Below are 21,466 nucleotides of genomic sequence, written 5' to 3' on the forward strand. Positions count from 1 at the left end.
GTCCACACTTCAGAGGTGGAGTTTCCAGCATCTCACCTGGGCCTCATCTGCAAACAATCAGCAGGAGGGCTTCTTAAACCAGCGCTGCCTGCTACTCCTCGCCAGTTTGTTCTGCCATCTCCAGTGGTAACTAGGCTTCCCCTCTGCTCCAGTTCTGGCGTGCTCCTTCCCTGTGTTTAACCTTGTTTTCCCTGTGTTTAGGTCTCCTCTGCTAACGTACTCATCCTACCCTCAAACTCCCTTACCCGTCCAGCAACTTCTTCTCCCTCTGTTGCAGAATTCCCGTTGGATTGTTCCCATCAGGAGCCAGGTGTTCAGTCTCTCGATAGCTTTTCCTCTGGTTCCTGCTGTCTGCTGACACTCCTAGCTCGAGCCACGTTCTCCATTCCCTCTCTTTAAACAAAGTCTTATAAATAGTTTAACCATGTGCATTGAATCTGCATTTGGGTCTAAGCTTTCTATGCAGGGAAGAAATCATCACAGTGACATCTATTTAATTTTCAATTCAATTTTATTTAAAGAGCGCCAAATGACAGCAACAGTCACCTGAAGGCGCTTTATATTGTAAGATATACTTACAAAGAAAACCCCAACAATCATATGACCCCCTATGAGCAAGCACTTTGGCGACAGTGGGAAGGAAAAACTCCCTTTTAACAGGAAGAAACCTCCAGCAGAACCAGGCTCAGGGAGGGGCGGCCATCTGCTGCGACCGGTTGGGGAGGGGCAAGGAAAATAGTATAAAGACATGGAACAGAGACAGAGGTTAATAACAAGTACCATTCAGTGCAGAGAGGTCTATTAAACATAGTGGGTGAAGAAGAAACACCCAGTGCATCATGGGAATCCCCCGGCAGCCTAATGCTGGGCATACACTGTGCGATTTTTGGCCCATTTTGAGCCGATTTTTCAGTCGTGCGATCGTTTTGGGGATCGTCCCGAGTTTGGCCTTGATCAAACTTCTCACCCCTGCGAGTCAATCCTACAGTTTGATCAGGAGCCGAATAACGCGACTGAAAAATCGCAGCACAGTGTATGCCCAGCTTATTGCAGCATAGAGGATTCAGGATCACCTGAGTAGGCCATCAGATTACTGAAAGGATACTGAAAAAACCCGTCGAAGTAGTCTTAGTCTTCATTGCTGCTGGTCGACTCAATTGAACACCTCTGAAGTTTGCACACAGGCAAGTATTCCTCTTCTTGCTCAAAATCCTCTCGGGAACGCTTCCTCGAGCCTCCAGTTTCGTGTTCAAGCTCTTCGTGCGCATCTTCAAATACTTCAGAGTCATCATCGCTCCATCTCATTCTTTTGTTTGCTCCTAAATCTTCTTCATCCCTCTCTCTAGACCTCTTCCTGGAAACACCTGGCTGAGGGTCCTCTTCTGGGATGTACTGGCGAACATCCATGCGGCCTTCAAATGCCTCCTCATTTTCAATGCCACCAACATTGAAAATGATCACAACCACAGCATCCCCGTGCTGTTCATCGTTGTCACCATTGGCATTATTGTCCCTCACATGAATATTTTGAACATCGTCGTCGTCATCGTCATCGTCATCGTTGCCGTCGCCGTCGCCGCCGTCATTGTCGTCATCGTTGTCGTCATCGTCGTTGTCGTTGTCGTCGTCGTCGTCATCGTCGTTGTCGTCGTCGTCGTCGTCATCGTCGTCATCGTCGTCGTCGTCATCGTCGTCATCGTCATCGTCATCGTCTTCGTCCCCGTAAAGGTAATTGTCATATTGTGCCAGTACTGAAGCTATTAGCTCATCTAGATAGCAACAATATTCATGGAGAGCGCGATACAGTCTGTTCAGGAAGCCATTAGCAGGTTCCTGATCTCCATTTGCCAACATTCGTGGGTTAACCTGTTGGCCTGCAAGATCATTAAATCTTTTAATTAACATCCATAACTATCTGCTGAAAATCTGTTTTTCATCAATTTCAAGACTGAGTACATGTGCTTACCGTTTTGGTTATTTTGTGGTCCGTCTCCACTTGCACTCATTTTGACTACAAGGAACACAAAACAACAATGATCACTAAACCTCAACCCAGAATGTTCAGAGAATTTGCTTTTTTTGTGATGACTTTAGGCTGCGTCCAAACGTACACGGCTATGTTTGAAAACGGACAATTTTCCTTTTTCGTTTAAAAAAAAATTATCCAGTCCACATGTGCAGTTTTGAAAAAATATCTCCTTCCACATCTAAACACTAAAAACAAAGTGAAACGCTGTCAAGAACACGCCAAATCTTAACCGTGTAGAAATGTTGGCCAATCAGAAGTCTAGAAGCCTGGGTGGGAAAACCTCATAAAACCTTACGTACTTCTGAGAAGTTTTTGTCTTTTTCTGGAAAAGCAGCTAATTTTGTGTTACTTTCACGTGCCTTCATCGTTTCAAATGTTAATAACTAAAGACAGACTCACAACTTTGGAATGGACTAAATGCATACAGCATACATAAATGTCATTTTTTTAAATTACATTTCTTCCAAACCGACGTCAGGATTTGGGTTGGGAGAGCGTCTGTGTTGAATGTAGAATCCACGTCTGATGTAAGCGTGTAAAAACTGCAGATACTAAGATTAACAGACACAGTATGTTGTCTACATCTGCCATTGTAGAAATTGATCTCACGTAAACAATAACGTGGCCACAGCGTGACTTCAACAGCGGCGCACACTTTTGACATTGCCTGAGTAAATGTCCGTTTTCCTCGTCCACACCTGAACACAAAAACGTGCTTTTTAAAAATCTCACCTTTCAGTGACTCAATCTGCTGTTTAGGTGTGGACGAAAGGCCCAAATGCAGAGACAAAGCTGCGCTTTCAAAAATAGCCGTGTACATGTGCACGTAGGCTCAGTTTCTCAGAAATTCTAATAGTTTGTTTGAGAACAAAACTTACGTCTTCTCTATTTTCCTAAATGAACAAAATAATCTGAGAAATAATCGTGTTAAAAAGAGCTTCTGTCACTCTAAGATATGATTAAGAACATTTTCTAATTTATGTATCATTTGTCAAATATTACATCAGCTGACAAATAGTTAAGTCTTCATTTGTTTTCCTGAATAATAGATCCACATCATCCTCTCTATGATGGAAAATATAGTCTAGTCTTGCACAATGTAAAGTACATAAATACTGTCCTGGCAAGCAGGGAAATCAGGCTTTATATATTTAAGTAAATGATCTTGAGTTTATAAACTGAAATTTGAGCTTACTTTAGTTCTTGGTAGATTACACAGCAGTTAATCCTCAGGGAAACGTCCAAATGTCACTAAATAGTGGTCTGCTTTCATTCGGTTGCAGTGTCTCTTCAGTTTTGTGTTCATATGCTGATGTTTTCATTCAAACATGTTTAAATGCTGTGATGTCACTTTAGCAGCAAAGACTGCGGAATGTGCAGAGATTCTTTTGACATCAAGTTGTTTGCTCAGATTTTGATATCTTTTAAATGGAGACAAAACAAAACGCTATGGCAACAAAACAACAAGCTGTTTCCAGTGCTTAATATTTAACATGTCTTTGTTATAAATTTTATTTGTACAAATCTGTGATGTTGATGTGCACAACGTGGGATTTAGACCTCGGAGGGTTAATCAACAAATCACGAAAAATTAGGTTTAAATTTCTGTTCATGACGGTGCAGATTTCTGACATTTTGTGTACTTGAAGCATTTAACAATTTGATTGTTTTCTAATAAAAACTGTGTGAAACTCAAGTTAGAACTGTGTTTGTAAATGAACCGCCCCATGTTGTGTAGCTTTCTGGATTTTATACTTATTGGGCTACATATCAATTTACTATACAGGCTATACAGTAGATAAAATCTAACCTCACATGTTTTATGTAACTAAAGTGTTTAATCATGTGGGCTACAGACAGTAATCAAGTTATGGACTATATTGATATGAAAAACATGCATACTTAGTGCATTTGAATCATTTTAACCATATGTAACCACCTGCATGTCATGGTCCTGGGACTTCTACCTGGTTTTTTGTGTGTCTTGTATTGTTGTTGTTTGATGTCAGCTTTAGGGTCCCTCGGTTGTTCTGTTAAGATGTTGCTTATTTGATTTCCCCTCGTGACTTTACCCCCTGTGTGCCCCCTCTGTGTACCTGCCAGCCCCCATGCCTCGTTTCTCCTCCTTGTGTTTTATTCCATGTTTTCCCAGCCCGCTATGTCTGTGTTCTCTTCCAATCTGGTCTGCGTCTCTGTGTGCTTCCTGTTTTACTTTGATAGTCTCCCGTCAGTGTTGTGTTACTCCTGCCGTGTCTCGTTATGATTATCAGTGTCGCCTGTGTTCCCCGTGTGCTCCCACTTCCCTCGTTAACCCTCTGTGTATTTGTCTCCACGTCTCCTACATTACCTACATAATAGAGCTATAATAAATGTTTGTTTGGGGTTTTTTTAAGTACAGAAATCAGCTGCTAAAATAATTGTTTTGACTTTTTGGGAATGCTTTACGGTCTGTTCTGTAGGAACGCTGAATTAATATATTGACTGTCTGGCCCCTTCTGGCTATTTAATAGTTGCTGAAGGAGATTTTGTTCATCCCCAGCTAATCTCATCCATATTTATATAAAATCTAGCATACTCCACACCACACAAAGTCAGAAGCCAGTTAAAATCTGTATGTGGTACCTGAGGCGGTGCTGCACTGACCAGTTGTTTCTGGCTATTTGCTGGTTCAGCCTGCCTATCACTGCAACTCTTGGCTCTTATTGGTCAGGCTGGTGTGTGTGTGTGTGTGTGTGTGTGTGTGTGTGTGTGTGTGTGTGTGTGTGTGTGTGTGTGTGCGTATTGTAAAGACTTGATTCCCACAGTCCAAGTCAGGGTTTTAAAATGCGTTGCTGTCTCCATCCAGCATCAAAGCTGCATTGAAATTTCCTTCAATGAAATTTTGGCTCAAAGAAAAACAGTGTTGTTACTGTCAATCTCCAGTTAAAATAAAAGTGTAATTAAACCAAACGAAAGTAATGTACTAATGCTGGTCAAGACATTACCTGTAGCTGAGTGACATTTCCTCCAATTTCTGTTGGTGTCTGCAGTTTCCACTGGGGCTTAGTGTCTACTGCTACCCGACTGCACCACCATCCTCCACATTGCTATGCGTCCATTGGTGGTGCCAGCTGCTAGGATTTCTGAGTGTTGCAGAATTTTTAAAAAAGCAACGAGTTTTGTTTTTTTTAACCTATGCATTTGGAAACATTCAGGAATATGGTGATGGGAAAGAAAAAGGTGGTTTCCATGAAGTCTCCCTCTCGCATCCACCTTCCATACTGCCAAAGCTCCAGACTGTCAATAACAATAATAACAGTAATAGTTAACAGTTAATTTGCCTAGCACTTTCAAAACAGTTACAAAGTGTGTTAAAGAACACAATAAAATCTTAGTTAAAAACTCAAAAGAAAAGTTCAAAGAGTTAAAACATGAAACGGTTTGTTTTCTTTTTGCATTGAGCCAGGCTGCACGGACAGCTAAGAGTGTCTGATGTGCAGAATGCAGGCAGTGACTTGGTTCATAAAAAGTGACCAAATCTGAAACAAGGCTTGTACCCATGTATCGTATACCCAAAAGGTTGTGAGGAGGAGAATGATGATTTATTTCTTTGAATTTGTTATAAGTCTGGCAGCTGAGATTTAAATGAGCTGGAGGTGAAAGATGGACTTCTGGCTGAGATCCCAGTAGAAGGAATTACAATTATTCAAACACAATGAGATAAAAGGATTTAATGGGTGTGATAAATGTGGTTGCACTCACCTGTTCACGGCACCTGATGTTAATGAGCAGAAAGGTAGGGTGAGCATGAGGCGAAACCTTCTGTTGACTGCAGCTTGAGCGCAGCTTGAATCATTTTGATGCATCTTTTGGTTTATGTATACTTCTGCACTAAGTTATGCAATAGGCCAATGTTGAAATTTGGCATAGTAAATGGTGCAGTTATTTGTGCAGTCTGTGCATTTGTTTAATGGTTTGAGGCCGTGTGCCGATTTGTACAGTGGACAGTTGTATGTGGAATAAAAGTAGCAAATAGTACAGAGGTGTATCTCATGGGGCGATCGTGGCTCAAGAGTTGGGAGTTCGCCTTGTAATCGGAAGGTTGCCGGTTCGAGCCCCGGCTTGGACAGTCTCGGTCGTTGTGTCCTTGGGCAAGACACTTCACCCGTTGCCGCCTGGTGGTGGTCAGAGGGCCCGGTGGTGCCAGTGTCCGGCAGCCTCGCCTCTGTCAGTGCGCCCCAGGGTGGCTGTGGCTACATTGTAGCTTGCCATCACCAGTGTGTGAATGTGTGTGTGAATGGGTGGATGACAGGTTGTGTAAAGCGCTTTGGGGTCCTTAGGGACTAGAAAAGCGCTATACAAATACAGGCCATTTACCATTTACTGTTGCACGTCATCTGTGTCCTCATGTTTAGCCTGCCGCGGCCGTTGGTTGGAGGAGCCGCAATAGTTTGGAAAGGAAGGAAGCAGTAAGGTCAGTTTCCATTCTGGGTTTTCAGCATTAATAAAGAAACCTGCAACAAGGTGAGTAATGTTTGAGGTCCAAAAGAAATCAACACAGAGAAATTTTTACAGTGCTTTTCTACTCTACCTGAACATTCAAAGCGCTCTATACAGGTTGCCTCATTCACACCTGTTCATAGAAGCCCTTTTTCTGTGCTTTCTACCTAACATTCACACACATTCATACTCTGATGAATGCATCAGAGAGTGACTTGGGGTTAATGTCTTGCCCAAGGACAGTTAGCATGCACTCTGGAGCAGCCAGGGATCGACCCAAAAACCATCTGATTAGTAGATGACCTGCTCCACCTCCTGAGCCACAGCCACCCCTTTCAGAGGTAAAGAATGATTTAGAAAGTAAGTACAGTAATTTTTTGAGGTGATTTGATTAAAAAAAAATCATTTTTGCTTCTAATTACATAATTAAGGTGTAATTACATCTTCCAACAAATTGATACATAAACGTATCATTTATCTACTAAAAATACATAGGAGCTGGCGTCATGTTGTGGAAGCTGCCATCTTGCCCCACCATCATACACTGGCTGAGATGGGCATCGCTGCGCCGCCTTTTCATGTTTTATGTAAGTGGATTTATACATTACTTTGAATTTAAAGATGTCAAATAGCTCTTTCACACTACATATGACTATTTCACATTTGTACATGTATATTTTGGTGATCTCTTTCTCAGTATGTTTTTCTTCTTATGGAAATAAGCTAATTTTAAACCAGTTAATGTTAGGCTCCAGTGTCCTAAGAAATCACACCTTTCCCCTGATAAACAAATTGATTGGATTCTCTCATTGTGTGGGAATTGATTATCAATTACAACTTCAATGAGCCACTTCAAAGAAAGTTTCACCCGCGTGGGCAGCAACAGAAAGTCCAGATGTGGAAACAGAAGGTTTCCACATTAAAATATCGATATTTGAATCATTTTGGGGTAAATTGTAGTTTTTCATTAACAGGAACACAGTGGAAAGAAACTATCATTCAGATTGTCTACATTGGAAAGAACTACTCCCTCTTCCGCCTTTTATAGTCATGTGTGAAATACGGCTGTATAAATGTGTGGCAGCCTGTGGCGTGCGCACTCACAACAATGGCTGAGCGTAACTGGAGTCATGTTTTACATCCACAAACAGCCCAGACGTGGTTTGCGATACATGTGGCAAGAAAGTGAGGTGTTGTGGCAACACCACTAACCTTGTCAAACACCTCAAAGTAAATCATATCACAGAATATGACGAGCTTATGTTGAGGCAAACTGAAGAGGAGGAGAAGGACGGGTGCTGCTAGGGTGAGACAGACGTCTCTCAGGGAGTCCTTTAGTGCTGCAGGCAGGCAAGGTGTTCACATAGTGCACAACTTCAGGTTTTTGATTTCTATATGATGAATTCTGCATTATTAAGTGATAAGAACAAGTAATCTGATGTCCTGTAATGATTATGACGCTATAATTTGAGATACAATAAAAGAGTAAAGTTTTTGTACAAAGTATCGGAGCAGTATCGTCGATACCACCCTGAATTTTACGTGGTATGGGATCGGAAAGGAAATCAGTGGTATCACACATCACTAGTGATCAAATGTCAGGCCAAGCTGGAACTGATTCCTGTCTTCTGTAACTTCTACAACACTGTCCAATAGAGACACGTGAATGAAATGCAGCGTCATTAAAAACACTGATGATCTTTATTTAAAAATGTAATACATTTACATCTGAATAAACTTTTAGGCATTACGCTGACGGAGGGATGGATGGACCATGAATGCTTTCTCATCCTTCTTGTCATGCACCATGGAAGTGTCTGAGGGGCTTTTCCACTTGGAATGGGGATACTGTGTCCACACTTCAGAGGTGGAGTTTCCAGCATCTCACCTGGGCCTCATCTGCAAACAATCAGCAGGAGGGCTTCTTAAACCAGCGCTGCCTGCTACTCCTCGCCAGTTTGTTCTGCCATCTCCAGTGGTAACTAGGCTTCCCCTCTGCTCCAGTTCTGGCGTGCTCCTTCCCTGTGTTTAACCTTGTTTTCCCTGTGTTTAGGTCTCCTCTGCCAACGTACTCATCCTACCCTCAAACTCCCTTACCCGTCCAGCAACTTCTTCTCCCTCTGTTGCAGAATTCCCGTTGGATTGTTCCCATCAGGAGCCAGGTGTTCAGTCTCTCGATAGCTTTTCCTCTGGTTCCTGCTGTCTGCTGACACTCCTAGCTCGAGCCACGTTCTCCATTCCCTCTCTAAAGTCTCATAAATAGTTTAACCATGTGCATTGAATCTGCATTTGGGTCTAAGCTTTCTATGCAGGGAAGAAATCATCACAGTGACATCTATTTAATTTTCAATTCAATTTTATTTAAAGAGCGCCAAATGACAGCAACAGTCACCTGAAGGCGCTTTATATTGTAAGATATACTTACAAAGAAAACCCCAACAATCATATGACCCCCTATGAGCAAGCACTTTGGCGACAGTGGGAAGGAAAAACTCCCTTTTAACAGGAAGAAACCTCCAGCAGAACCAGGCTCAGGGAGGGGCGGCCATCTGCTGCGACCGGTTGGGGAGGGGCAAGGAAAATAGTATAAAGACATGGAACAGAGACAGAGGTTAATAACAAGTACCATTCAGTGCAGAGAGGTCTATTAAACATAGTGGGTGAAGAAGAAACACCCAGTGCATCATGGGAATCCCCCGGCAGCCTAATGCTGGGCATACACTGTGCGATTTTTGGCCCATTTTGAGCCGATTTTTCAGTCGTGCGATCGTTTTGGGGATCGTCCCGAGTTTGGCCTTGATCAAACTTCTCACCCCTGCGAGTCAATCCTACAGTTTGATCAGGAGCCGAATAACGCGACTGAAAAATCGCAGCACAGTGTATGCCCAGCTTATTGCAGCATAGAGGATTCAGGATCACCTGAGTAGGCCATCAGATTACTGAAAGGATACTGAAAAAACCCGTCGAAGTAGTCTTAGTCTTCATTGCTGCTGGTCGACTCAATTGAACACCTCTGAAGTTTGCACACAGGCAAGTATTCCTCTTCTTGCTCAAAATCCTCTCGGGAACGCTTCCTCGAGCCTCCAGTTTCGTGTTCAAGCTCTTCGTGCGCATCTTCAAATACTTCAGAGTCATCATCGCTCCATCTCATTCTTTTGTTTGCTCCTAAATCTTCTTCATCCCTCTCTCTAGACCTCTTCCTGGAAACACCTGGCTGAGGGTCCTCTTCTGGGATGTACTGGCGAACATCCATGCGGCCTTCAAATGCCTCCTCATTTTCAATGCCACCAACATTGAAAATGATCACAACCACAGCATCCCCGTGCTGTTCATCGTTGTCACCATTGGCATTATTGTCCCTCACATGAATATTTTGAACATCGTCGTCGTCGTCATCGTCATCGTCATCGTTGCCGTCGCCGTCGCCGCCGTCATTGTCGTCATCGTTGTCGTCATCGTCGTTGTCGTTGTCGTCGTCGTCGTCATCGTCGTTGTCGTCGTCGTCGTCGTCATCGTCGTCATCGTCGTCGTCGTTATCGTCGTCATCGTCATCGTCATCGTCATCGTCTTCGTCCCCGTAAAGGTAATTGTCATATTGTGCCAGTACTGAAGCTATTAGCTCATCTAGATAGCAACAATATTCATGGAGAGCGCGATACAGTCTGTTCAGGAAGCCATTAGCAGGTTCCTGATCTCCATTTGCCAACATTCGTGGGTTAACCTGTTGGCCTGCAAGATCATTAAATCTTTTAATTAACATCCATAACTATCTGCTGAAAATCTGTTTTTCATCAATTTCAAGACTGAGTACATGTGCTTACCGTTTTGGTTATTTTGTGGTCCGTCTCCACTTGCACTCATTTTGACTACAAGGAACACAAAACAACAATGATCACTAAACCTCAACCCAGAATGTTCAGAGAATTTGCTTTTTTTGTGATGACTTTAGGCTGCGTCCAAACGTACACGGCTATGTTTGAAAACGGACAATTTTCCTTTTTCGTTTAAAAAAAAATAATCCAGTCCACATGTGCAGTTTTGAAAAAATATCTCCTTCCACATCTAAACACTAAAAACAAAGTGAAACGCTGTCAAGAACACGCCAAATCTTAACCGTGTAGAAATGTTGGCCAATCAGAAGTCTAGAAGCCTGGGTGGGAAAACCTCATAAAACCTTACGTACTTCTGAGAAGTTTTTGTCTTTTTCTGGAAAAGCAGCTAATTTTGTGTTACTTTCACGTGCCTTCATCGTTTCAAATGTTAATAACTAAAGACAGACTCACAACTTTGGAATGGACTAAATGCATACAGCATACATAAATGTCATTTTTTTAAATTACATTTCTTCCAAACCGACGTCAGGATTTGGGTTGGGAGAGCGTCTGTGTTGAATGTAGAATCCACGTCTGATGTAAGCGTGTAAAAACTGCAGATACTAAGATTAACAGACACAGTATGTTGTCTACATCTGCCATTGTAGAAATTGATCTCACGTAAACAATAACGTGGCCACAGCGTGACTTCAACAGCGGCGCACACTTTTGACATTGCCTGAGTAAATGTCCGTTTTCCTCGTCCACACCTGAACACAAAAACGTCCTTTTTAAAAATCTCACCTTTCAGTGACTCAATCTGCTGTTTAGGTGTGGACGAAAGGCCCAAATGCAGAGACAAAGCTGCGCTTTCAAAAATAGCCGTGTACATGTGCACGTAGGCTCAGTTTCTCAGAAATTCTAATAGTTTGTTTGAGAACAAAACTTACGTCTTCTCTATTTTCCTAAATGAACAAAATAATCTGAGAAATAATCGTGTTAAAAAGAGCTTCTGTCACTCTAAGATATGATTAAGAACATTTTCTAATTTATGTATCATTTGTCAAATATTACATCAGCTGACAAATAGTTAAGTCTTCATTTGTTTTCCTGAATAATAGATCCACATCATCCTCTCTATGATGGAAAATATAGTCTAGTCTTGCACAATGTAAAGTACATAAATACTGTCCTGGCAAGCAGGGAAATCAGGCTTTATATATTTAAGTAAATGATCTTGAGTTTATAAACTGAAATTTGAGCTTACTTTAGTTCTTGGTAGATTACACAGCAGTTAATCCTCAGGGAAACGTCCAAATGTCACTAAATAGTGGTCTGCTTTCATTCGGTTGCAGTGTCTCTTCCGTTTTGTGTTCATATGCTGATGTTTTCATTCAAACATGTTTAAATGCTGTGATGTCACTTTAGCAGCAAAGACTGCGGAATGTGCAGAGATTCTTTTGACATCAAGTTGTTTGCTCAGATTTTGATATCTTTTAAATGGAGACAAAACAAAACGCTATGGCAACAAAACAACAAGCTGTTTCCAGTGCTTAATATTTAACATGTCTTTGTTATAAATTTTATTTGTACAAATCTGTGATGTTGATGTGCACAACGTGGGATTTAGACCTCGGAGGGTTAATCAACAAATCACGAAAAATTAGGTTTAAATTTCTGTTCATGACGGTGCAGATTTCTGACATTTTGTGTACTTGAAGCATTTAACAATTTGATTGTTTTCTAATAAAAACTGTGTGAAACTCAAGTTAGAACTGTGTTTGTAAATGAACCGCCCCATGTTGTGTAGCTTTCTGGATTTTATACTTATTGGGCTACATATCAATTTACTATACAGGCTATACAGTAGATAAAATCTAACCTCACATGTTTTATGTAACTAAAGTGTTTAATCATGTGGGCTACAGACAGTAATCAAGTTATGGACTATATTGATATGAAAAACATGCATACTTAGTGCATTTGAATCATTTTAACCATATGTAACCACCTGCATGTCATGGTCCTGGGACTTCTACCTGGTTTTTTGTGTGTCTTGTATTGTTGTTGTTTGATGTCAGCTTTAGGGTCCCTCGGTTGTTCTGTTAAGATGTTGCTTATTTGATTTCCCCTCGTGACTTTACCCCCTGTGTGCCCCCTCTGTGTACCTGCCAGCCCCCATGCCTCGTTTCTCCTCCTTGTGTTTTATTCCATGTTTTCCCAGCCCGCTATGTCTGTGTTCTCTTCCAATCTGGTCTGCGTCTCTGTGTGCTTCCTGTTTTACTTTGATAGTCTCCCGTCAGTGTTGTGTTACTCCTGCCGTGTCTCGTTATGATTATCAGTGTCGCCTGTGTTCCCCGTGTGCTCCCACTTCCCTCGTTAACCCTCTGTGTATTTGTGTCCACGTCTCCTACATTACCTACATAATAGAGCTATAATAAATGTTTGTTTGGGGTTTTTTTAAGTACAGAAATCAGCTGCTAAAATAATTGTTTTGACTTTTTGGGAATGCTTTACGGTCTGTTCTGTAGGAACGCTGAATTAATATATTGACTGTCTGGCCCCTTCTGGCTATTTAATAGTTGCTGAAGGAGATTTTGTTCATCCCCAGCTAATCTCATCCATATTTATATAAAATCTAGCATACTCCACACCACACAAAGTCAGAAGCCAGTTAAAATCTGTATGTGGTACCTGAGGCGGTGCTGCACTGACCAGTTGTTTCTGGCTATTTGCTGGTTCAGCCTGCCTATCACTGCAACTCTTGGCTCTTATTGGTCAGGCTGGTGTGTGTGTGTGTGTGTGTGTGTGTGTGTGTGTGTGTGTGTGTGTGTGTGTGTGTGTGCGTATTGTAAAGACTTGATTCCCACAGTCCAAGTCAGGGTTTTAAAATGCGTTGCTGTCTCCATCCAGCATCAAAGCTGCATTGAAATTTCCTTCAATGAAATTTTGGCTCAAAGAAAAACAGTGTTGTTACTGTCAATCTCCAGTTAAAATAAAAGTGTAATTAAACCAAACGAAAGTAATGTACTAATGCTGGTCAAGACATTACCTGTAGCTGAGTGACATTTCCTCCAATTTCTGTTGGTGTCTGCAGTTTCCACTGGGGCTTAGTGTCTACTGCTACCCGACTGCACCACCATCCTCCACATTGCTATGCGTCCATTGGTGGTGCCAGCTGCTAGGATTTCTGAGTGTTGCAGAATTTTTAAAAAAGCAACGAGTTTTGTTTTTTTTAACCTATGCATTTGGAAACATTCAGGAATATGGTGATGGGAAAGAAAAAGGTGGTTTCCATGAAGTCTCCCTCTCGCATCCACCTTCCATACTGCCAAAGCTCCAGACTGTCAATAACAATAATAACAGTAATAGTTAACAGTTAATTTGCCTAGCACTTTCAAAACAGTTACAAAGTGTGTTAAAGAACACAATAAAATCTTAGTTAAAAACTCAAAAGAAAAGTTCAAAGAGTTAAAACATGAAACGGTTTGTTTTCTTTTTGCATTGAGCCAGGCTGCACGGACAGCTAAGAGTGTCTGATGTGCAGAATGCAGGCAGTGACTTGGTTCATAAAAAGTGACCAAATCTGTAACAAGGCTTGTACCCATGTATCGTATACCCAAAAGGTTGTGAGGAGGAGAATGATGATTTATTTCTTTGAATTTGTTATAAGTCTGGCAGCTGAGATTTAAATGAGCTGGAGGTGAAAGATGGACTTCTGGCTGAGATCCCAGTAGAAGGAATTACAATTATTCAAACACAATGAGATAAAAGGATTTAATGGGTGTGATAAATGTGGTTGCACTCACCTGTTCACGGCACCTGATGTTAATGAGCAGAAAGGTAGGGTGAGCATGAGGCGAAACCTTCTGTTGACTGCAGCTTGAGCGCAGCTTGAATCATTTTGATGCATCTTTTGGTTTATGTATACTTCTGCACTAAGTTATGCAATAGGCCAATGTTGAAATTTGGCATAGTAAATGGTGCAGTTATTTGTGCAGTCTGTGCATTTGTTTAATGGTTTGAGGCCGTGTGCCGATTTGTACAGTGGACAGTTGTATGTGGAATAAAAGTAGCAAATAGTACAGAGGTGTATCTCATGGGGCGATCGTGGCTCAAGAGTTGGGAGTTCGCCTTGTAATCGGAAGGTTGCCGGTTCGAGCCCCGGCTTGGACAGTCTCGGTCGTTGTGTCCTTGGGCAAGACACTTCACCCGTTGCCGCCTGGTGGTGGTCAGAGGGCCCGGTGGTGCCAGTGTCCGGCAGCCTCGCCTCTGTCAGTGCGCCCCAGGGTGGCTGTGGCTACATTGTAGCTTGCCATCACCAGTGTGTGAATGTGTGTGTGAATGGGTGGATGACAGGTTGTGTAAAGCGCTTTGGGGTCCTTAGGGACTAGAAAAGCGCTATACAAATACAGGCCATTTACCATTTACTGTTGCACGTCATCTGTGTCCTCATGTTTAGCCTGCCGCGGCCGTTGGTTGGAGGAGCCGCAATAGTTTGGAAAGGAAGGAAGCAGTAAGGTCAGTTTCCATTCTGGGTTTTCAGCATTAATAAAGAAACCTGCAACAAGGTGAGTAATGTTTGAGGTCCAAAAGAAATCAACACAGAGAAATTTTTACAGTGCTTTTCTACTCTACCTGAACATTCAAAGCGCTCTATACAGGTTGCCTCATTCACACCTGTTCATAGAAGCCCTTTTTCTGTGCTTTCTACCTAACATTCACACACATTCATACTCTGATGAATGCATCAGAGAGTGACTTGGGGTTAATGTCTTGCCCAAGGACAGTTAGCATGCACTCTGGAGCAGCCAGGGATCGACCCAAAAACCATCTGATTAGTAGATGACCTGCTCCACCTCCTGAGCCACAGCCACCCCTTTCAGAGGTAAAGAATGATTTAGAAAGTAAGTACAGTAATTTTTTGAGGTGATTTGATTAAAAAAAAATCATTTTTGCTTCTAATTACATAATTAAGGTGTAATTACATCTTCCAACAAATTGATACATAAACGTATCATTTATCTACTAAAAATACATAGGAGCTGGCGTCATGTTGTGGAAGCTGCCATCTTGCCCCACCATCATACACTGGCTGAGATGGGCATCGCTGCGCCGCCTTTTCATGTTTTATGTAAGTGGATTTATACATTACTTTGAATTTAAAGATGTCAAATAGCTCTTTCACACTACATATGACTATTTCACATTTGTACATGTATATTTTGGTGATCTCTTTCTCAGTATGTTTTTCTTCTTATGGAAATAAGCTAATTTTAAACCAGTTAATGTTAGGCTCCAGTGTCCTAAGAAATCACACCTTTCCCCTGATAAACAAATTGATTGGATTCTCTCATTGTGTGGGAATTGATTATCAATTACAACTTCAATGAGCCACTTCAAAGAAAGTTTCACCCGCGTGGGCAGCAACAGAAAGTCCAGATGTGGAAACAGAAGGTTTCCACATTAAAATATCGATATTTGAATCATTTTGGGGTAAATTGTAGTTTTTCATTAACAGGAACACAGTGGAAAGAAACTATCATTCAGATTGTCTACATTGGAAAGAACTACTCCCTCTTCCGCCTTTTATAGTCATGTGTGAAATACGGCTGTATAAATGTGTGGCAGCCTGTGGCGTGCGCACTCACAACAATGGCTGAGCGTAACTGGAGTCATGTGCGCACGTATTTTACATCCACAAACAGCCCAGACGTGGTTTGCGATACATGTGGCAAGAAAGTGAGGTGTTGTGGCAACACCACTAACCTTGTCAAACACCTCAAAGTAAATCATATCACAGAATATGACGAGCTTATGTTGAGGCAAACTGAAGAGGAGGAGAAGGACGGGTGCTGCTAGGGTGAGACAGACGTCTCTCAGGGAGTCCTTTAGTGCTGCAGGCAGGCAAGGTGTTCACATAGTGCACAACTTCAGGTTTTTGATTTCTATATGATGAATTCTGCATTATTAAGTGATAAGAACAAGTAATCTGATGTCCTGTAATGATTATGACGCTATAATTTGAGATACAATAAAAGAGTAAAGTTTTTGTACAAAGTATCGGAGCAGTATCGTCGATACCACCCTGAATTTTACTTGGTATGGGATCGGAAAGGAAATCAGTGGTATCACACATCACTAGTGATCAAATGTCAGGCCAAGCTGGAACTGATTCCTGTCTTCTGTAACTTCTACAACACTGTCCAATAGAGACACATGAATGAACTGCAGCGTCATTAAAAACACTGATGATCTTTATTTAAAAATGTAATACATTTACATCTGAATAAACTTTTAGGCATTACGCTGACGGAGGGATGGATGGACCATGAATGCTTTCTCATCCTTCTTGTCATGCACCATGGAAGTGTCTGAGGGGCTTTTCCACTTGGAATGGGGATACTGTGTCCACACTTCAGAGGTGGAGTTTCCAGCATCTCACCTGGGCCTCATCTGCAAACAATCAGCAGGAGGGCTTCTTAAACCAGCGCTGCCTGCTACTCCTCGCCAGTTTGTTCTGCCATCTCCAGTGGTAACTAGGCTTCCCCTCTGCTCCAGTTCTGGCGTGCTCCTTCCCTGTGTTTAACCTTGTTTTCCCTGTGTTTAGGTCTCCTCTGCCAACGTACTCATCCTACCCTCAAACTCCCTTACCCGTCCAGCAACTTCTTCTCCCTCTGTTGCAGAATTCCCGTTGGATTGTTCCCATCAGGAGCCAGGTGTTCAGTCTCTCGATAGCTTTTCCTCTGGTTCCTGCTGTCTGCTGACACTCCTAGCTCGAGCCACGTTCTCCATTCCCTCTCTTTAAACAAAGTCTTATAAATAGTTTAACCATGTGCATTGAATCTGCATTTGGGTCTAAGCTTTCTATGCAGGGAAGAAATCATCACAGTGACATCTATTTAATTTTCAATTCAATTTTATTTAAAGAGCGCCAAATGACAGCAACAGTCACCTGAAGGCGCTTTATATTGTAAGATATACTTACAAAGAAAACCCCAACAATCATATGACCCCCTATGAGCAAGCACTTTGGCGACAGTGGGAAGGAAAAACTCCCTTTTAACAGGAAGAAACCTCCAGCAGAACCAGGCTCAGGGAGGGGCGGCCATCTGCTGCGACCGGTTGGGGAGGGGCAAGGAAAATAGTATAAAGACATGGAACAGAGACAGAGGTTAATAACAAGTACCATTCAGTGCAGAGAGGTCTATTAAACATAGTGGGTGAAGAAGAAACACCCAGTGCATCATGGGAATCCCCCGGCAGCCTAATGCTGGGCATACACTGTGCGATTTTTGGCCCATTTTGAGCCGATTTTTCAGTCGTGCGATCGTTTTGGGGATCGTCCCGAGTTTGGCCTTGATCAAACTTCTCACCCCTGCGAGTCAATCCTACAGTTTGATCAGGAGCCGAATAACGCGACTGAAAAATCGCAGCACAGTGTATGCCCAGCTTATTGCAGCATAGAGGATTCAGGATCACCTGAGTAGGCCATCAGATTACTGAAAGGATACTGAAAAAACCCGTCGAAGTAGTCTTAGTCTTCATTGCTGCTGGTCGACTCAACTGAACACCTCTGAAGTTTGCACACAGGCAAGTATTCCTCTTCTTGCTCAAAATCCTCTCGGGAACGCTTCCTCGAGCCTCCAGTTTCGTGTTCAAGCTCTTCGTGCGCATCTTCAAATACTTCAGAGTCATCATCGCTCCATCTCATTCTTTTGTTTGCTCCTAAATCTTCTTCATCCCTCTCTCTAGACCTCTTCCTGGAAACACCTGGCTGAGGGTCCTCTTCTGGGATGTACTGGCGAACATCCATGCGGCCTTCAAATGCCTCCTCATTTTCAATGCCACCAACATTGAAAATGATCACAACCACAGCATCCCCGTGCTGTTCATCGTTGTCACCATTGGCATTATTGTCCCTCACATGAATATTTTGAACATCGTCGTCGTCGTCATCGTCATCGTCATCGTTGCCGTCGCCGTCGCCGTCGCCGTCGCCGCCGTCATTGTCGTCATCGTTGTCGTCATCGTCGTTGTCGTTGTCGTCGTCGTCGTTGTCGTCGTCGTCGTCGTCATCGTCGTCATCGTCGTCGTCGTCATCGTCGTCATCGTCATCGTCATCGTCTTCGTCCCCGTAAAGGTAATTGTCATATTGTGCCAGTACTGAAGCTATTAGCTCATCTAGATAGCAACAATATTCATGGAGAGCGCGATACAGTCTGTTCAGGAAGCCATTAGCAGGTTCCTGATCTCCATTTGCCAACATTCGTGGGTTAACCTGTTGGCCTGCAAGATCATTAAATCTTTTAATTAACATCCATAACTATCTGCTGAAAATCTGTTTTTCATCAATTTCAAGACTGAGTACATGTGCTTACCGTTTTGGTTATTTTGTGGTCCGTCTCCACTTGCACTCATTTTGACTACAAGGAACACAAAACAACAATGATCACTAAACCTCAACCCAGAATGTTCAGAGAATTTGCTTTTTTTGTGATGACTTTAGGCTGCGTCCAAACGTACACGGCTATGTTTGAAAACGGACAATTTTCCTTTTTCGTTTAAAAAAAAATAATCCAGTCCACATGTGCAGTTTTGAAAAAATATCTCCTTCCACATCTAAACACTAAAAACAAAGTGAAACGCTGTCAAGAACACGCCAAATCTTAACCGTGTAGAAATGTTGGCCAATCAGAAGTCTAGAAGCCTGGGTGGGAAAACCTCATAAAACCTTACGTACTTCTGAGAAGTTTTTGTCTTTTTCTGGAAAAGCAGCTAATTTTGTGTTACTTTCACGTGCCTTCATCGTTTCAAATGTTAATAACTAAAGACAGACTCACAACTTTGGAATGGACTAAATGCATACAGCATACATAAATGTCATTTTTTTAAATTACATTTCTTCCAAACCGACGTCAGGATTTGGGTTGGGAGAGCGTCTGTGTTGAATGTAGAATCCACGTCTGATGTAAGCGTGTAAAAACTGCAGATACTAAGATTAACAGACACAGTATGTTGTCTACATCTGCCATTGTAGAAATTGATCTCACGTAAACAATAACGTGGCCACAGCGTGACTTCAACAGCGGCGCACACTTTTGACATTGCCTGAGTAAATGTCCGTTTTCCTCGTCCACACCTGAACACAAAAACGTCCTTTTTAAAAATCTCACCTTTCAGTGACTCAATCTGCTGTTTAGGTGTGGACGAAAGGCCCAAATGCAGAGACAAAGCTGCGCTTTCAAAAATAGCCGTGTACATGTGCACGTAGGCTCAGTTTCTCAGAAATTCTAATAGTTTGTTTGAGAACAAAACTTACGTCTTCTCTATTTTCCTAAATGAACAAAATAATCTGAGAAATAATCGTGTTAAAAAGAGCTTCTGTCACTCTAAGATATGATTAAGAACATTTTCTAATTTATCTATCATTTGTCAAATATTACATCAGCTGACAAATAGTTAAGTCTTCATTTGTTTTCCTGAATAATAGATCCACATCATCCTCTCTATGATGGAAAATATAGTCTAGTCTTGCACAATGTAAAGTACATAAATACTGTCCTGGCAAGCAGGGAAATCAGGCTTTATATATTTAAGTAAATGATCTTGAGTTTATAAACTGAAATTTGAGCTTACTTTAGTTCTTGGTAGATTACACAGCAGTTAATCCTCAGGGAAACGTCCAAATGTCACTAAATAGTGGTCTGCTTTCATTCGGTTGCAGTGTCTCTTCAGTTTTGTGTTCATATGCTGATGTTTTCATTCAAACATGTTTAAATGCTGTGATGTCACTTTAGCAGCAAAGACTGCGGAATGTGCAGAGATTCTTTTGACATCAAGTTGTTTGCTCAGATTTTGATATCTTTTAAATGGAGACAAAACAAAACGCTATGGCAACAAAACAACAAGCTGTTTCCAGTGCTTAATATTTAACATGTCTTTGTTATAAATTTTATTTGTACAAATCTGTGATGTTGATGTGCACAACGTGGGATTTAGACCTCGGAGGGTTAATCAACAAATCACGAAAAATTAGGTTTAAATTTCTGTTCATGACGGTGCAGATTTCTGACATTTTGTGTACTTGAAGCATTTAACAATTTGATTGTTTTCTAATAAAAACTGTGTGAAACTCAAGTTAGAACTGTGTTTGTAAATGAACCGCCCCATGTTGTGTAGCTTTCTGGATTTTATACTTATTGGGCTACATATCAATTTACTATACAGGCTATACAGTAGATAAAATCTAAACTCACATGTTTTATGTAACTAAAGTGTTTAATCATGTGGGCTACAGACAGTAATCAAGTTATGGACTATATTGATATGAAAAACATGCATACTTAGTGCATTTGAATCATTTTAACCATATGTAACCACCTGCATGTCATGGTCCTGGGACTTCTACCTGGTTTTTTGTGTGTCTTGTATTGTTGTTGTTTGATGTCAGCTTTAGGGTCCCTCGGTTGTTCTGTTAAGATGTTGCTTATTTGATTTCCCCTCGTGACTTTACCCCCTGTGTGCCCCCTCTGTGTATCTGCCAGCCCCCATGCCTCGTTTCTCCTCCTTGTGTTTTATTCCATGTTTTCCCAGCCCGCTATGTCTGTGTTCTCTTCCAATCTGGTCTGCGTCTCTGTGTGCTTCCTGTTTTACTTTGATAGTCTCCCGTCAGTGTTGTGTTACTCCTGCCGTGTCTCGTTATGATTATCAGTGTCGCCTGTGTTCCCCGTGTGCTCCCACTTCCCTCGTTAACCCTCTGTGTATTTGTGTCCACGTCTCCTACATTACCTACATAATAGAGCTATAATAAATGTTTGTTTGGGGTTTTTTTAAGTACAGAAATCAGCTGCTAAAATAATTGTTTTGACTTTTTGGGAATGCTTTACGGTCTGTTCTGTAGGAACGCTGAATTAATATATTGACTGTCTGGCCCCTTCTGGCTATTTAATAGTTGCTGAAGGAGATTTTGTTCATCCCCAGCTAATCTCATCCATATTTATATAAAATCTAGCATACTCCACACCACACAAAGTCAGAAGCCAGTTAAAATCTGTATGTGGTACCTGAGGCGGTGCTGCACTGACCAGTTGTTTCTGGCTATTTGCTGGTTCAGCCTGCCTATCACTGCAACTCTTGGCTCTTA

At 41.8% G+C, this 21,466-nt stretch overlaps 3 protein-coding genes across 3 annotated transcripts; all 3 read right to left on the reverse strand.

Annotated features, from left to right (window-relative positions):
- Positions 1–492: 492 nt before the first annotated feature.
- LOC146702943 (uncharacterized) lies at positions 493–3,362 on the reverse strand. Its single transcript, XM_085466011.1, has 2 exons — positions 3,225–3,362; positions 493–2,011 (listed from the first exon to the last, which is right to left on the reverse strand). Exon 2 carries the CDS (start codon positions 1,903–1,905, stop codon positions 1,129–1,131), a length of 777 nt encoding a protein of 258 aa, XP_085322137.1. The 5' UTR covers positions 1,906–2,011; positions 3,225–3,362; the 3' UTR covers positions 493–1,128.
- A 5,484-nt stretch (positions 3,363–8,846) lies between these two features.
- On the reverse strand, positions 8,847–11,704 carry LOC146702944 (uncharacterized). Its single transcript, XM_085466012.1, has 2 exons — positions 11,588–11,704; positions 8,847–10,374 (listed from the first exon to the last, which is right to left on the reverse strand). The coding sequence occupies exon 2, from the start codon at positions 10,266–10,268 to the stop codon at positions 9,483–9,485; it is 786 nt and encodes a 261-aa protein (XP_085322138.1). The 5' UTR covers positions 10,269–10,374; positions 11,588–11,704; the 3' UTR covers positions 8,847–9,482.
- A 5,517-nt stretch (positions 11,705–17,221) lies between these two features.
- On the reverse strand, positions 17,222–20,447 carry LOC146702945 (uncharacterized). Its single transcript, XM_085466013.1, has 2 exons — positions 19,960–20,447; positions 17,222–18,746 (listed from the first exon to the last, which is right to left on the reverse strand). The coding sequence occupies exon 2, from the start codon at positions 18,638–18,640 to the stop codon at positions 17,858–17,860; it is 783 nt and encodes a 260-aa protein (XP_085322139.1). The 5' UTR covers positions 18,641–18,746; positions 19,960–20,447; the 3' UTR covers positions 17,222–17,857.
- Positions 20,448–21,466: the final 1,019 nt, after the last annotated feature.

Source organism: Copadichromis virginalis, linkage group LG8 (assembly GCF_057382275.1).
Source record: "Copadichromis virginalis isolate Kocher_CV1m ecotype Utaka linkage group LG8, C_Virginalis_male_GT1.1, whole genome shotgun sequence".
NCBI lineage: Eukaryota > Metazoa > Chordata > Actinopteri > Cichliformes > Cichlidae > Copadichromis > Copadichromis virginalis.

Excerpts from the sequence above, each read along its gene's own strand:
- LOC146702943 (XM_085466011.1), bottom strand. The coding sequence starts at position 1,905 with ATGTTAATTAAAAGATTTAATGATCTTGCAGGCCAACAGGTTAACCCA.
- LOC146702944 (XM_085466012.1), bottom strand. The coding sequence starts at position 10,268 with ATGTTAATTAAAAGATTTAATGATCTTGCAGGCCAACAGGTTAACCCA.
- LOC146702945 (XM_085466013.1), bottom strand. The coding sequence starts at position 18,640 with ATGTTAATTAAAAGATTTAATGATCTTGCAGGCCAACAGGTTAACCCA.